The sequence below is a fragment of the Hippopotamus amphibius genome, chromosome 4 (genome assembly GCF_030028045.1).
Source record: "Hippopotamus amphibius kiboko isolate mHipAmp2 chromosome 4, mHipAmp2.hap2, whole genome shotgun sequence".
Lineage (NCBI taxonomy): Eukaryota > Metazoa > Chordata > Mammalia > Artiodactyla > Hippopotamidae > Hippopotamus > Hippopotamus amphibius.
This window is the reverse complement of record NC_080189.1, coordinates 56478504-56495224: the sequence shown is the minus strand read 5'-3', so window position 1 is coordinate 56495224 and position 16721 is coordinate 56478504. Positions and strand designations below refer to the sequence as shown.

The 16721-nt window shown below is 37.4% G+C and overlaps 1 protein-coding gene across 14 annotated transcripts; it reads left to right on the top strand.

Annotated features, from left to right (window-relative positions):
- Positions 1-5649: 5649 nt before the first annotated feature.
- Positions 5650-12849, top strand: MTERF1 (mitochondrial transcription termination factor 1). 14 transcript variants are annotated; one of them, XM_057733328.1, is made up of 4 exons: positions 5658-5724; positions 6263-6508; positions 8520-8617; positions 10298-12848. In XM_057733328.1, exon 4 carries the CDS (start codon positions 10329-10331, stop codon positions 11484-11486), a length of 1158 nt encoding a protein of 385 aa, XP_057589311.1. In that variant the 5' UTR covers positions 5658-5724; positions 6263-6508; positions 8520-8617; positions 10298-10328; the 3' UTR covers positions 11487-12848. The 14 variants fall into 14 exon arrangements, with proteins under 14 accessions (XP_057589302.1, XP_057589311.1, XP_057589303.1 ...); XM_057733320.1 differs by having other exon boundaries at positions 5671-5909; positions 6263-6324; XM_057733324.1 differs by having other exon boundaries at positions 5671-5909.
- The last annotated feature ends 3872 nt before the right edge of the window (positions 12850-16721 follow it).

Genomic DNA, 16721 nt, shown 5'->3' with positions numbered 1-16721 from the left:
ACTGCCAATCACATTACATCCTTCCATGCCTACTCTTGCCCTGAAATAATTGGGTGATCACATGCCTCAAAGAAAGCCAGTCAGAGTCCTTATTTTGGATTTTATGTTCAAGGCTAAGAGAACTTCTCTCTTTTCCTTTGAGTTACCAGTTAAAAGGTTGTAACCTCAGAGATACTTGTAGCCATGTATCTTGCCCCATGGAGGAGCCTGAGAGAATGAGGCCTACATACAAAGAGAAGACAAGATAAGATGCAGAGAGAGAGAGCTGTGGACCTAATTTAACTTCTGGATTTAGTTGTGCTTGAGGAAATCTCTACCCTTCTCATTCCTGTGTTATGAGACCCGCCCCCCTCCTTTTTTTGCTTGAATTAGTTTGAGTTGTATTTTTGTCACTTACAAGTGAAAGAATTCTGTGTAATACAGTCACTAACTAGCAACATTATTTGTGAGATAAGTAATTTTTACCATTTTGGGCCTTAGTTTCCTTATCTATAAATAAGAGGATTGCACAAGATAGCCACTGATATTCCTTCAAGCTCAGTTTCCATTTTTCACACTTCCATAAAAACTGTAGAGTTTGAGCTAAAATATACTCACCTGAATCCTTGGCTTTTATTTTTTTTTAAGGGAAAAATCATCTATCAAGGAAAATTCCCATAACACCAGGCTGAAACCTACTTTCCTTTCTTCGTAACAACCCTTAAGTTAGATTACAGCAGAACCTTAAGAAATGTCTTCCAAAACTGGAATGCAGTCACTCAAATATGGTAAAATTACTTTGTTGTTTAGTATATGATAATGGTGGCATTTCAAAGCAGTAGGCAAAGAAAGTATTATTTATTAAATGTTGGAATAATTGACTAGCAATTTGAAAAAGAAACAATTGAATCTCTACCACATTTTCTATTCTAAAATAAGACCCAGATAATTCAAGGATTTAAAGGGAAAACAAGGAAAACAATAAATTTCTGGAAGAAAATATGGATAACTGTTCTTTATAAAAAAAAAAAGATGGAAAAGGACTTCTAAGTGTGACAAGTTAAGTATAAACTCAAATATAGTATAGGCCTGGAGTTAGGAGCACAGGTTCTGGAAGCTACCACCTGGGTTGAAATCTGGTTCCATACACATATTATCGTTATGATTTTGAAAAAGTCACTTAATCTATCTAAGTCTCAGCTTCCTCATCTGCAAAACTATGATACCTACCTCACAGGACTGAATAAGAAAAATACTTTTATGTATAAGAACATTCTGGAAGAATATAAACCAAAAGGACATAAATAAAATGTATATTGTGATTATTTCTAGGTGGTGGAATTATGGGTGAATTTTTACCCCCCCCTTTTTAAATATATTTAGAAAAATATTTCTAATTTTGCATTTTCTATGGTGAATTAAAATATTTCTGAGTGTCAGCATAGCAACTATGATCATAGACTCTGGTGCTGACTACTTAGTTTCCAATCACTTACTAGCTGTGTGAGCTTGGGCAAGTTACTTAGCCTCTACCTCAAGATCCTCATCTGTAAAATGGAGATAATATTATTTCTATCATACAATTAAATCAATTAATATATGTGAAGTGATTAGACTAGTACCTAGTAGATACTGTTATATAAATATTTTCAAATATTATTAATATTTTTCTCTTTTAATTTCTTTCTCTCAAAATTCCTATTCTATGGATGTCTTTAAGTCAACAAACTAAGTTACAGGTATATGTGAGTAGCTCATTATAGTTTCATGCAGGTGTGGGAAGACTATGGCCAGTGGGCAGGCTGCCCTTGAGCTAAGAACAGTGTTCACATTTTTAAAGAGTTGTAAAAAAAGAAAGAGAGAGAAAAAAAAGAAGACTGTGCAACAGAGATAGTATGTGGTCCACAAGGCCTAAAGTATTTACTATCTGGCCCTTTATAGAAAAAGTTTGCTGACTGTTGGCTTAATTTGTTTCCCTTTCAAATATGTTTCTGATTTAAATTCACCATGCTATAAATGCCAAGGAATAAATCTCTAAAGGTGGAATTTCAAAATATACTGTAAACAGGAAGGGAGATAATTTTGGAAAAGGCAGATTTTATTTTATCTTGTGAATATTTGCTCCCCTGCTCCGTGCTAAGATAACATTTTCTACCAGTGATTAAGAACTGCTGCATGGTAACCAAAGGCAGAGTACTACAGGATCAAACAACACAAAAGGTAATTAAACTCATCAGACTGGGTGGAATCTCAAGTATTATGGAGTGCCTCGTAGCCAGCTCTCTCCTGCTGATGGTGGCAATCTAACTACTATGAGAATCCAGGATCATATCAGGTCTGGAATCAGTAGATTTGCCAGGCTAAGTATCCAGTTCCTTGCCACAGACCTTTGTGGTAATGAGCCTGGAAGTAGGAAAGCTGACTCATAAAGTCTTTCTAGAACCCGGTTACGCACATTTCAGGGAAAGAAAGTTGCCAGCAGGAAACTCTTCCTAAATCTAAGGTTATTAAAAACAATTGTTTTGAAAAGAGGGGAAAACAAGCTAGCTCTTTTGTTTGTTTGCAAACAGAAAAGAATATTAACAACTTGTGACTATCTGAGTAACTTTATTGCTTTACTCAGCCTTAAGCAATGTGTAGCCTTTCCATTTGTTTTCATGCAAACCAAACAGCCAGGCAAGAGAATGGAAGAAGAGATTTCTGGGGAGAGACCTGATGTTCCTCTGAAGGCCCTCAAGTGAGACTTGTAGGAAGCTGGCAACCTGTCTAGGAAGTTGATGTGGTGTGGGCGATCCATTTGTACACTGAGTCTAGGAGTCTGTGGGTGTTGTTTTATTTGGGTAGGGGGTAGGGAAATGGAGGACCACTTCCTTTCTGACCTTAACTGGGTCTTCTGAGATTCAAACATGAATGAATGGTCAACTGAAGGCTTGTAGTTTGCTAGAAGTCTATTTGCATGAAAAATTAAGGACACTTCCTGGGCAGAGCTGGTCAGGCAGGTACTTTTGGGCACAGTAAAAAAATCAGAACAAGAGCACACAAACCACCTTAGTTATAAAAGGGCAGAGGTGCTTCTGAGTGTAGCACAGATACTAAATTCATACTTGACTTTCAGCCCATCCCCTGAGTGTCTAAGTCTGATTTGAGGAAGGAGAACTCCAGAGTCTATCTTTTCCCTGCAACAGATTTTCAAATAAAAAGGGGGGTGGGGAAGGAGAGATGCAATTCAACTGGGCAACTTTTTCTTTCCACAAGTAAGGTCATTTAAAAACACATATACCATCTAATATCACCATGGTTTCAGAAAAGAAAGAGAATTGTGAAAGAGATATATGACAATATAAATGTGTCTTAAAAACTGAGTTACATTAGCCTTTATAAAAAATCCAGAAGGATGAAAACTTCAGAACAGCTTCTAGGAAAAATTTTCCTCTACCATGTTGCTACTGCTTCATCTCATCCCTTTTCCTTTTTGTTCCTTCATCATCGCTTACTGCCTGCCACTGATCTTCTCCTACACACAGCCCCCTATTGTTTCCAACCACACTTTCTTTTTCTTAATTACATCATTTTAGCAGGGCCTTGGGACAGTTATGGTGTTGGGGAAGCATGCAGATGAGCAGACACTCAGGCTGAGAGTGAGACCTATCCTGGAAATAAAGTTTAGGAGGGCTTTGTCTTGTTTTCCACTATATCCATCCATACTGCAAACAGGGAGGAAGGGGGGAATACAGTGAATGATGAATGAAATACAGTCAAGGTATGTACAGGTTCCATTCTAACATACCACCAATGACAACCAAGCAGTAGTCATTGCTCTTATTGGAGGTAATGACAACATTTCACAAATCACTAATGATTAAACCTCTTTGCAGAAATATGAGAAAGAAAAAACTTAATAATACACCATTCTAATCCAACCATTATTATACTTTTATTATTTAGCATTTTATAGCATGCGTTTAAAATATATTTGTAATCAGAAAATTTTGGACAGGAAATATGGAACTTATTTTCAAAAGAATCAATCTTCCTTGCCTACAAGACATCACTAAAAACAAACAGTGATGTTGCTTAAGTAAGTCTGAAATAACCTTTGATAATCTATGTCAGTACAACAAAGTATGTGGTATAAATCACAGAAGACTTACTGGACAAGGAGGTATAAGACATTCATTCTCTTGTGCTGGCTTCTACTTTATAGGTTTCAATGTCTCATCTGTAAAAGGAGAGGACTGAGTCTCCATAGTCCCAAAGGTCTTCTTAAAGTCTGAAGTTTAATTATTCCTAAAAAACATTTTATTGTTTTACATTCTGATTGTAAGGCAGTTTGTAGATATAATATTTATATACTTATATACATAAATTTATAATTTATATATAATAGTAAAAAACTGGGATATATAAGCTCCTTCCATGAAGAAACAGGTTTTAGAAATTCACATGAAGAGACCACTTCTAATTTTTCAGGACAATTTTTTTTTAATCTGGAGGAACTGCAGTAAGTAGTTTCACTTAGCAGATAGACTGATTATTAGTAATTTAAAGTCCCAAAGGTAAATCTTTATCCTTATAAACCAATAAAACAGAACATTAATTCAAAATAAAGTGACAACAAACCAGCTAGGAGTCATCTAAAAGACAGAGGGAGGATAAAACATTAATTGGTTCGTTGGTGCAGAAATGGGATGAAGAAAATTCTACCACTATGCTCCTACATAGAAGAGGGTAATTCAGGAAAATTCTTCCTTGCAGTAGAATTCAGGATCAACCCTCTCCCCAACTCTCTGCTTTTCCAAGGAGAAAACTACCACTTCCTCCAGAAGATAAGCGGCAGCCTGATGATTACTTCATTACTCTATGTATAAACCTTCTTTTGGGCTTAACAGTGAGATTGAGGGGGCCACGAAGGATTAAGGCGACACCCCTAACGTGACAAAGACACGCTGGCTGCGGAGATTTTCTATTGATTTATTATTATTATTATTAGCCACACCATGCCGCATGCCTGATCTTAGTTCCCCGACCAGGGATGGAACCCAGTGCCCCTTGCATTGGGAGCACGGAGTCCTAACCACTTGACCGCCAGGGAAGTCCCAAAACTTTGATTTAAATAGCCCAAGTTCGTCACAATTTCAAAGGAACCAGAGGTAATTCGTGTTGCAAGCACTAAAGTCGAAGCACACTAGAACTGCTTTCTGGCCTGAAGGCTGAATTCGGACTAGCAGCCACACTTCAGGATTTACCAGGTAGTTCAACAACGAAAATCTGGGGCTGTTCACATGCATTTTCCTGCACCAAATGCCTAGGTGTTCATCCACGTCATGTTAATTACATTAATAAGCATAATCATCCTATTAGGCTGCAAATTTCACGTATATAATAGTGACTTTCCCACCGCACGTCGTCTGCAAGCAACGGATTCCCGCAACAATTCTGGGCCTTGGCCGGGTCTCGGGGAAGCTCGGGGTCCCGTCCCGCCCTCCAAAATCAGCCCTGAGGGCGGGTTCCCAGCGCTCACCCCGGTCTGCTGCTGCCCCCTGTCGGTTCCCTAGCTCTAGCGTCAGGCTACGGAAGGCGGTAGCACGGCCGCCGGGGGGCGCCAGGAGGCGCCAGGAGGGTGACGTCACCTCTGTGCGCGGCCCGTCGCCGGAAGTTATTCCTGCCTGCTTCCGTCCTTCGGTTCCTCTCCAGACTCCAGAAGCGAAAGTAAAGGCATCTACAGCGCCAGTAGTCCAGGTTGAGGTCGGTGACTCGCTGCCGCTACGCTTTTTCTTTTTAGAAGCGGGCCTGAGTGACTGTGATGTATAACGAAGTCGCATTCCCGTGCAGCCCCTTGCAGAGTTCCTTGTGGGAGAAAGAGGGATGGAAGAACCCGCGGAATGGAACCTGTGGAAATACCCCTGGAGGTTTTGAGTTAAAGATTTCACGTGGGTGCGAACCTTGCTTCAGCTAGCTAAGTCAAGCTAGTAAGGGAGCTCGGCGCTTTTTCTGGTTTTGTAATTTTAGGAATGATGCCTACCTTGTAAGTTGAGGGTGTTAAATAAGATAATGTGTGCGAAGCACTTAGTTCTGGTTTTACAAATTATATTTGTGACTCTGCTGTCTTTTCCCTTCATACTCGGGCTTGTACGTGCCATCTTCTCAGTATCTCTGAGAGATGCTTAGTATACAAGAGGTTATGCATCTAACGAAAACATGCAGTGTTAGCTGAAATTGATCTCTTTATGTTATGAAGTCCTGACAATATTTTGTCCCCCCCCTTTTATTTTTCCATTTCTAGGTACAGCTATTTTTCAGCTTTTCTGGAGGAATGCAAAGTCCTCTTTCCTTAAGACAAATGAGGTGAGAAATGCATTGCTGTAAAGATCTCCAAACTTGGCTTGTTTTGTCAAAAGAAAACTAACTGGAATGTAGTACCCTGGAACCAGTGATTACCCATTTCCATTAAAAGCCCCTTTGTCCGGGGAATTGTGGAGCAGAGGGGAACATAAATCTTCTTTTATTCCTTTGACCTCACAAGTTACAGGTACAGAGATTTTCAGTGTACAGTATTTGTTAATTTTGGCCTTTAGCACTTGGAATAGTGGCTTTGTAATTAAAAATGTCATAAAAACATCAATTTGAGAGACACATGGAAATAAGTTATGGGATATTAATTTTTGAAATTTGTAGATTGAGGCCGTTGGTACTTCTTGCATTAGGCTGCTTAAATATTTGCTCACCATGCTAGATGTAATAGGACTATTTTGAATGGAGACTAGGTACTGAAAGAGTAAAATAAATTGATATTTATCAGGCTTAACATTTTTTGTGTTGAAAACTGAAAAATAACTGTTTTTCAGTTTTTTCCTTTCTCTGTATATATTAATGTCCCCTACCCCCTTTTTATGTAAGTGGTATTGTCCTAGCCATACTGTTAAGCAGTTTGCCACTTAGAATGTCTTGGACATCTTTCTATTGTGTCAGGTCTGCCTCACTTTTAAAAGGAGGCTATGTAGTATTATATTGTATAGATGTACCACTGTTTATTAATCATTCTACGATTGGTGGCCATTTGGGTTCCTTCTTTTTTGCTGTAGCAAATAATATTATAATGGTCATCTTTTTTTTTTTTTTTTTAAATAACATATGTGAATTCTTGTCCTTTATTTCTTTTGGATAATCTCTAAGAAGTAGAAATGCTGGATTGAAAAATATGATGGGTGGTACCAGATTCCCTTTCAACAGTGATATTTGAGAGTTTCCCCCATTTCTTCATATGTTTACCAACTGTTGATACTGGTTACCATTGTTTTTAGGCTTCGCTAAGAATGCTGTTTTGGGGGATGGGGAGGGTCAGTTTATTGCATTTATAGTATTGTAATCAAAACCAAATTTTTGTTGCAGTTCTAAGTCCAGTTCAGCTCTTTTTTTTTTTTTCCTATATAAATAGAACACTTAGTTTTAGGCTCCTTAGTAACAAATTACTATAAAACAGATGATTCACTTCAAATAAGTATTTACTAAGTTAAAGATTTGTGGGAAGATACTGTTTGAATGGGATCTTGTACTATGGATAGACATTAGGAGGATAGGCCTTTCTGAAAGATAGAACAGCTTGAAAAAAGGCAGGGAGACAAGAATGGTCAAGGATGTTTAGGACCAGAAATTTGAGAGGCGATGGTGCTTTATTGTGAGGTTGTATAATAGAAGAGAGAGCTGGAAAGGTCAGTCTGAGGATTTTTCATTGTAGGGGAGAGCTACAGAGGTCTTTAATCAGGGAATGAGGGAAATGATCACATCTTTGTTGTACAAGTATACTGGGGGGGGGGCAGTTTTGAGTGACTGATGTTAGAGAAGCAAGTTAAGCGGCTGTTATAGTCTGAGTGAGAATAGCAAAGAGTAGAGAGATTGGATTTCAGAGATACTGAAGAAGCTGAATCTACATGATTTAGTAACTGTGGAGTTGAGGAAGAAAAAAAGCAAAGCTTACTCTCAGATTTTTTATCGTGAGTGATTATTAGGATAGTAGTAGTGATTTCATTAATCAGAGGAGGGCTAGTTTGGGAGCTGGAAAAGGTGCTCAGTTTGGTTTTGGGCATGTTAATTTGTGTGAAAGATATTTCCATGGAGATTAAATTATACACAAAGGCAAAATCCCCATATGACAGATTCAGGAGAAACCTTAATTTATTACTCTTTTGTTAAGATATTTGGCATATATTTTTGCTTACTTTAGGTTTGTCATTAGCAGTACTTCTTTTGAACCTTCTGTGACTCATTCAGCCCTGTTTCTCAAGAGTAGGTGTGGTCTAGAGTAGTAGTCGTAGACATTTTTGATCATGTACAATCTTAATAGAAAGGTTTATAAATGTACTTTCAACGTATGTATATTTACTTACAGATTAGTTATATACTTCTTATAGTACTATTATATTGTATACATTATTAAACATGTAAAAAGTAGAAATTTTAAAAGGCCAAGACCAATATAAATTGGAGTTTTACTGTTTTCTTCTTGTGTCCCATTGGATCATCTTGCACTCCTCTTTGGAAAGCACTGGTTTTATCTACAGCTGTCAGTGTTCTGTCCCGTTATCCAGCAGAGGTCACCCTGAGCATCTGGAAGACAGAGCAGGTTGTTGAGCTGGGCAAGGTAAAGCCTTCATTCTTTAGTTATGAGGATCTTATTTTTAAGTTGCTATCTTCATGCATTTTTGGACGAGTATATAGTTACAGAGTAAGTAGTATGTGGTATTACGGAGACATGAAGAAATGAACTCAGAGTATAGAGCAATCTAAAATGTGCTTTTTTTGCTGTTTGATGTTTACTTTGTGAGTGTCCTGCATTTTGTTTGAATGTTATTTGAAGCTATAGTTTTGGAATCTTTTCCTAATTCTTTGAGGATTGGTGGATTATCTGAGTTATAGGAATGTTCCCAGCCTGTAGGCATAATCCAAGTTCTTGTTAGATTGGAGTAATTAAAAGGACAGACACAGAGGAGCTTTTCTTATATGGATCTTGAAAGCAATATCTCAAGTTCAGAGATATTAGTGGTGAGTTGGAACCATCTATCTCTGTTTTCTATTTTATGCTTAATTAGGAGAGAGGAAAAGGGAAATGCCTCTTTTAAGTGATAAGAACCCATTGTAAATAATTGAAAATCAAGAACTGAGTTTGTCACAGCTATATGGTCTGAAAAGGAGAAAGTACAGTTAAAAAAGTATTATGTTTTGTATGACTCAGACCACAAGCAGTTTAGGAACATAAATCATCTGACAAGGTAGATAACAGGAGAAAACTTTTCTGTTGCTTTTCTCATAAAATGTTTCCTGTAACTAGAGATGCTTGTTTTAGTAGGGACCTATAATTATTGTCATGTATAAGTTTATACAGTTTATGCCCCATTTCTAAATGATCAGGAAAATGAGTTATCAAGGTTTTAATCACTTGGTCAAAGTTATAAGTGTTGTGAAACAGATGCAGAGAGCCCTGAGTTAGTCTTTTATAAAATAGTGGTGAGGAGAATGGCAAAAGTAACTTTTAAAATGTTTATATCCCATCTCTCTGCATAGTTCCGCATATGGTGGACTGTGTGTATAAAATAGCCCAACTAGATTTATTATGAAGTTGAAAATTGGTTTGGAGTTGTTGGGTTAACACAGCAACCAAGAGACTTTAGGGTAAATTGAGTGACGTGGAGATTGGGATCAGGAGCTGTCTGTGTAAGATAAGAATTAAAATTCTAATGATAACATGGATTTAAAGAGTGAATGAATCTAGAAAAAGGTATTTAAGGTGAAAGGTAGGTGGTATGAAGTGTTGGTTTTCAGGGCTAGATTTAGAGTTTGATAACCAGGAAGTCAGAACAGAGGCAAAGAAGTCTGGTATCTATGGGCAGAGGCAAGGCCAAAGATCTCAGAAGTTAGAAGGCAAGGCAGAATTGAAAGTATCAATTAGTAGGAATAAGCCAAAGGTTTGGAAACCAGGAAGATAAAGCAGAGATGGAGAGGGGCAACTGGTTTTGGGTAGCCAGGGCAGGCAAGGCCAAATAAAAAGAGCAAGGTAAAGGAAGAAATAATTCTGGGGCAGTGATGATGCTATACTGTTTTTCTTTATGTTAAGAATAGAAGCACCCCCTGACCCACAGATAATCAGAAGCAGTGAGCTAGGGAGTGGGAGTGTGGTGGTGGGATTGTTACCACAGCACCAGGAGAGCTGGATCTGTAGGTATTTTCTTATAGAAATGACCATGGTGCTTACAGGATCATAATCTGGTTTTTTAGCTGTTTAACATGTGTGTTTGTATAATATTATATATGTTGTTTTATACAGCATTCCGAAAGGTTTGGGCTACCTGACCATTATGGCACCAAGAAACCTATTGTATATGAGAAGTAACTTTTTCTTTGGTTCAAGATGTTGGATGATCCGATTTTCAACAGAAATCCTCTTTAAATCAGTTTCATTTAGGCTTTTTGGTAGGAAATGTGATAATGCAGGCAGTGAACCTTTGGAAAATGAAGAACTGCTGAATAACTTACTTACTATGGGAGTAGATGTTGACATGGCAAAGAAGCGACAGCCTGGAGTTTTTAATAGGACAAGTACTAATGAGCAGGACCTGAAGACATTCCTTCTGTCTAAAGGAGCTAGCAAAGAAGTGATTGCTAGCATCATATCCAGATATCCACGAGCCATAACACGCACACCTGAAAGCCTTTCAAATCGGTGGGATCTGTGGAGAAGAATTGTGACATCAGACCTTGAAATTGTGAATATTTTGGAACGTTCTCCTGAATCCTTTTTTCGGTCCGATAACAACCTAAACTTAGAGAATAACATAGAGTTCCTCTACTCAGTTGGGTTGACCCGTAAATGCCTTTGTCGATTGTTAACCAATGCCCCACGTACCTTCTCCAAGAGTCTTGATCTGAATAAACAGATGGTTGAGTTTTTGCAAGAAGTCTGTTTGTCTTTGGGTCACAATGATCCCACAGATTTCGTCAGGAAGATAATTTTTAAAAACCCTTTCATCTTAATTCAGAGCACCAAACGGGTAAAAACTAATCTTGAATTTTTACAGTCAACTTTCAGTTTGAACAGTGAGGAGCTGCTTGTTCTGATATGTGGTTCAGGAGCTAAAATCCTAGACCTTTCCAATGATTGTACGAAAAGAAACTACACAAATATCAAAGAAAAACTGTTTTCTCTTGGGTGTGTTGCAGAAGAGATACAGAAGTTTGTTTTAAGCTATCCAGATGTGATCTTCTTGGGAGAGAACAAGTTTAATGATAAAATAGACTGCCTCATAGAAGAAAAAATTAGCATTTCACAAATCATTGAAAATCCTCGGATTTTGGATTCAAGCATAAGTACTTTAAAAAGTCGAATCAAAGAGTTGGTAAATGCTGGCTATAAATTGAATACAGCAAACATCAGTCTTCTGTCTTGGAGTCAAAAAAGATATAATGCTAAATTGAAAAAGTTAAACATTGGACAGAACCTTGTTGTGGGGAATTAAGCAAAAGTCAGTCTTATAATGTAGTGATATAATTTCATTTTGAATTTGGATCTTTCAAAACGGACAGGTTTGTTTTCTTAAGCACATATACATGTATTATGTTGCTTTGGATATTTTATTTTAAAGGTTCATAAAAACCCATGATCAGTATGCCCAAGTATAGTCTTCCCAGCTACCTTTTCTGTAGTTTGAATTAGTACAACATCCAATTTTATGATATAGGCTGTGGCTGTCGTATGAATGGCAGTTGCTGAGTGCTACGGCAGAACAATGTGTAGAACTAAGAAAGTACAAAATAGGCATTTTTGGTTTCTCTTCAGATTTAAAAATTGACAGATTCATTTAGATAGTTCTATTTCCTATCATGGTTTTGAATGGCAACCTATTTCTCCTGTTATTCTATGTATCTAATTATAGTTCATCTTCAAAATAGAATGTCAGTAAAAATATGACAACCGAAAGGAATTTTTCATCCCAAATTCTATGTACTCTATTTAAACAATTAGTATGCCCCACCACTCCTCCAATGTGGGCTCAATTTACTTTGGGTATATCCTGATTTCTTTGAAGATAAGGACAACTGTGATAGGCAGAATAATGGTTACCCAAAGATATCAATGTCTTAATTCCCAGAACCTGTGGAGATGTTTTGTTACGTTATGAAAGGACTTCGCGGATGTGGTTAAGGACCTTAATTTGAGGTCCTGAGTTGGGGAGGTTATCTTGGATTATCTGGGTGGGCCCAGTATAATCATAAGGGTCCTTAAAAGTGGAAGAGGGAGGTAAAAGAAGAGGTGAGAGTGATGTGATGTAAGAAGGACTTGACCCACTTTTACTGGCTTTGAAGGAGGAAGGGGACATGAACCAAGGTATGCAGGTGGCCTCTAGAAGATGGAAAAGGCAAGGAAGCATTCTCCCTTAGTGCCTCAGAAAGGAACACAGCCATGCTGAGACCTGAATTTAGCCCAGTGAGACCCAAGTCAAACTTCAGACCTATAGAGCCAGAAGATAATAAACTTGTGTTGTTTTAAGCCACTGACTTTGTGATAATTTGTTACAGTAGCAAATAGACTGATATAACAACTAAATAGATGATTAGTTGCATTTTAGGTGAAGAAGTGTACCTTTAGTATCATATCTGTATTTCTTGCTCTTATACTTTTTTGTCCACCTACCTTTCTGGAATGGCTAATAAGTTAGTGTTTGTAAATGCCTCTAAATGTGTGGGTAAAAAACTAGATGTAAGTAATAAAATCTAAATAAAGGAATACTTTTGCCTAATTAGTGTTGTTTAAAAAAATGATGGTTTCTGTATATTTATGTTTTGTTAGTGTTTCTACTAATGTAAATAAAGAACCAAGAATTTCTAAAGGCATTGACTTAAAAAACGACAGGTAATATCTGTATCTTGAAGACATTCACAATGTATCTCTGACATAAACTGAAAGAGAAGGAACAAATTATATGACCTCAATTACTTTTGTTTTCCAGAGGCATTTGTTTTCTAGATGTGGATTTTGTATTACACAACCATGACACCTAACCTTTTAAGCCTTTTTTTTTCTTTTATTGAAGTGTAGTTGATTTACAGTATTATGTTTCAGGAGTACAGCATAGTGATTCAGTATTATTTTTGCGGATTATACTGTTATAGGTATATATAAAATACACACACACGCACCCCCCCCCCCAAGATAATGGGTATAAGTCCCTGTGTTAAGCCTTATTTCTTATCATTGATCCCTCAAAAAAACTTACTCCCACCAGTGATAGAAACAAAATGCCTGTTTTTTCAAGGCCATTTGTATGTTAGTGATACTCTTATAAATATTTCCAATAAACTATTTGATGGCAAACGTGGCATAATTTAGAAAGCATGGACTTTATATGGACATTTCTTTAGAGTAATATTTCTGGGCGCTATTCCTGATCAGCTCTGTAACTTTGTGTATTTTAATTTTACTGAACTTGTTTTTTCACCTGTAAGATGAAAAATTGACCTCACAGAGTTGTTAAGAATCAGATGATACAGGGTCTCTAAGGTTTTTTGCACATAGTAACTGTTCAATGGTAGCTATAATAAATAGTTACGGTAGTATTTTTAAAAACAACTTTATCAATGTATAATTCACATATCATACAATTCAAAGTATGCAATTCAATTTTTAAAATATTAATAGCACTGTGAAATAATCACCACAATCTAACTTTAAAATGTATTTGTGCCCTTTAAAAGAAACCCTGTACCCATTAGCAGTCAATCTGCATTATCCCCCTCCTACTTTCCTAGCCCTAAGCAACCACTGATCTACTTTCTCTCTATAAATTTGCCTGTTTTGAATGTTTCATGTAAATGGAATCATACAAATATGTGGTCTTTTGTGACCTGCTGCTTTCACTTAGCATAATGTTTCTAAGGTTCCTTTTTGTACCAGTATCAGTATTTCATTCATGTTGCCAAATAATATTCTGTTGTATGGAGACAGTAGTAGTATTGGGAGTAAATTTTATTGTTATAGCTTAAGGTCCTGAGATGGGGAGTTTATCCCGGATTATATGTCTGGGCTCAGTGTAATCAAAGGGGTCCTTAAAAGTGGAAGAGGTAAAAGAGGTCAGAGTGATGTGATGAAAGGACTTGATGCACTTTTACTGGCTTTGTAGGAGGAAGGGAATATAAACTCCCTTAATTCTTTAAGTCTTCTGACTTGTATGGGAATACTTTCTGAGGTATTGCTTTGAAATCTAACAAGTTTGTAAGGAACTTGAGGGAGGTAGGCAGAGGAAATAAAAGTTTATTGGCATCAACTGGTCATGAGGATTATACCTGGGCTGATGAGATGATAAAGCAACAACAGTTGCTTGTGACCAAGGAGGATATGGGATGCACAGAAGGGAAATATAGTACCTGTTTGGGGGGTTGCGGAGGGACAACTTCCTTCGTATTCTTTGTAGAAATAAATGGATAATGCCTGTCAGGCAAGATTAACATGATATACACATGTATACAGATACACACACACACACACATCATTTTTTTGAAGTACAGTTGATTTACATTTTGTTAGTTTCTGGTGTACAGCAAAGTGATTTAGAATATATACTTTGTTCAGATTCTTTTCCATTATAATTTGTTACAAGATAATTGAATATAGTTCCCTGCGCTATACAGTAGAACCTTGTTTATTTTTTATATAGTAGTTTGTAATGTCATATTTTAAGATTTGAGTCTGATTGAGGGAGAGTCAGTTCTTTTAAAAAAAATTGAGTTACAGGCATATCTTGGAGATTATTATGGAGATTATCGTGGGTTCAGTTCCAGATCACAAGCAATAAAGTGGGCATTGCGATAAAGTGAGTCATGGAATTTCTTGGTTTCCCAGCACATAAGAAAGTTATATTTATACTTTAGTCTATTTTTTTAAATAAATTTATTTATTTATTTATTGGCTGCGTTGAGTCTTCGTTGCTGTGCATGGGCTTTCTCTAGTTGCGGCGAGTGGGGGCTACTCTTCATTGTGGAGCACGGGCTCTAGGCGCTCAGGCTTCAGTAGTTGAAGGCACGTGGGCTCCGTAGTTGTGGCACGTGGGCTCAATAGTTGTGGCTCACAGGTTCTAGAGTGCAGGCTCAATAGTTGTGGCAGATGGGCTTAGTTGCTCCGTGGCATGTGGGATCTTCCTGGAGCAGGGATCGAACCTGTGTCCCCTGCATTGGCAGGCGGATTCTTAACCACTGTGCCACCTAGGAAATCCCTACTTTAGTCTATTAAGTGTGCAATAGCATACTGTCTAAAAAAAACAATACATACCTTAATTGTAAATACTTAATTGCTAAAAAATGCTAACAGTCATCTGAGGCGTCAGTGAGTCATAATCTTTTTGCTGGTGGAGGGTCTTGCCTGGATGTTGGTGGCTGCTGACTGACCAGGGTGGTGGTTGCTGAAGGTTGGGGTGGCTGTGGAGATTTCTTAAAATAAGACAACAATGAAATTTGTTGCATGAGTTGACTCTTCCTTTCATGAATGATTTCTCTGTGGCATTTAACTCTGTTCACAGTATTTTACCCATAGTAGAACTTCTTTCAAAACTGGAGTCAATCCTTTCCAGCCCTGCTGCTGCTTTATCATCTAAGTTTATGTAATAGTCTAAATCCTTTGTTGTGATTTCAACAGTCTTCACAGCATCTTCACCAGGAATAGTTTCCATCCCAAGAAGCCACTTTCTTTACTCACCCATAAGAAGCCAACTTCTCATCCTTTAAAGTTTTAGCATGAAATTGCAGCAATTCAGTCATCTTCAGGCTTCACTTTAATTGTAGTTTCCTCCCTGTTTGCACCACATCTGTAGTTCCTTCCTCTACTGAAGTCTTGAACCACCCCCAAAGTCATCCGTGAGGGTTAAATTCAGCTTTTTCCAAACTCCTGTTTCTGTGGATATTTTGACCTCTTCCCATGAATCATGAAGGTTTTTTTTTTAAATTTTTAAAATTTTAATTTTTAGTTTTTAAATTTTTTGAAGGTTCTTAATGGCATTGAGAATGGCTAATCCTTAATATTCTGTAATAAACCATATGGAAAAGAATATGAAAAAATATATATGGAAAAGAATACATATTCAACTACAGTTAAAAAAAAAAGTAATGGTGCATCTTTTCCAGAAGGTTTTTGATTTACTTTGCCCAGATCCATCAGAGGAATCACTGTCTATGGCAGCTATAGCCTTATGAAGTGTATTTCTTAATAAGAAGACTTGAAAGTTGAAATTACTCCTTGATCCATGGGCTGCACAATGGATGTTGTGTTCGAAGCCATGAAAACAACATTAATCTCCTGTAGATCTCCATCAGAGCTCTTGGGTGATCAGGCACATTGTGAAGCAGCAGTGATATTTTGAAAGGAATCTTCTTTTCCTGAGAAGTAGGTAGGCTTAAAATATTCAGTAAATCATGTTGTAAACAGATGTGCTGTCACCTAAGCTTTGTTGTTCCATTTATTAGAGAACAGGCAGAGTAGACTGAGCATAATTCTGAAGAGCCCTAGGGTCTCTGGAATGATAAATGAGCATTGGCTTTAACTTCAAGTCATCACCTGCATGATCCCCTAATAAGAGAGTCAGCCTGCCTCTCTTGAAGCTTTGAAGCCAGGCATTGACTTCTCCTCTCTAGCTATGAAAGTCCTGGAATGCATCTTCTTCCAACAGAAGGCTGTTCCATCTACATTGAAAATCTGTCGTTTAGTG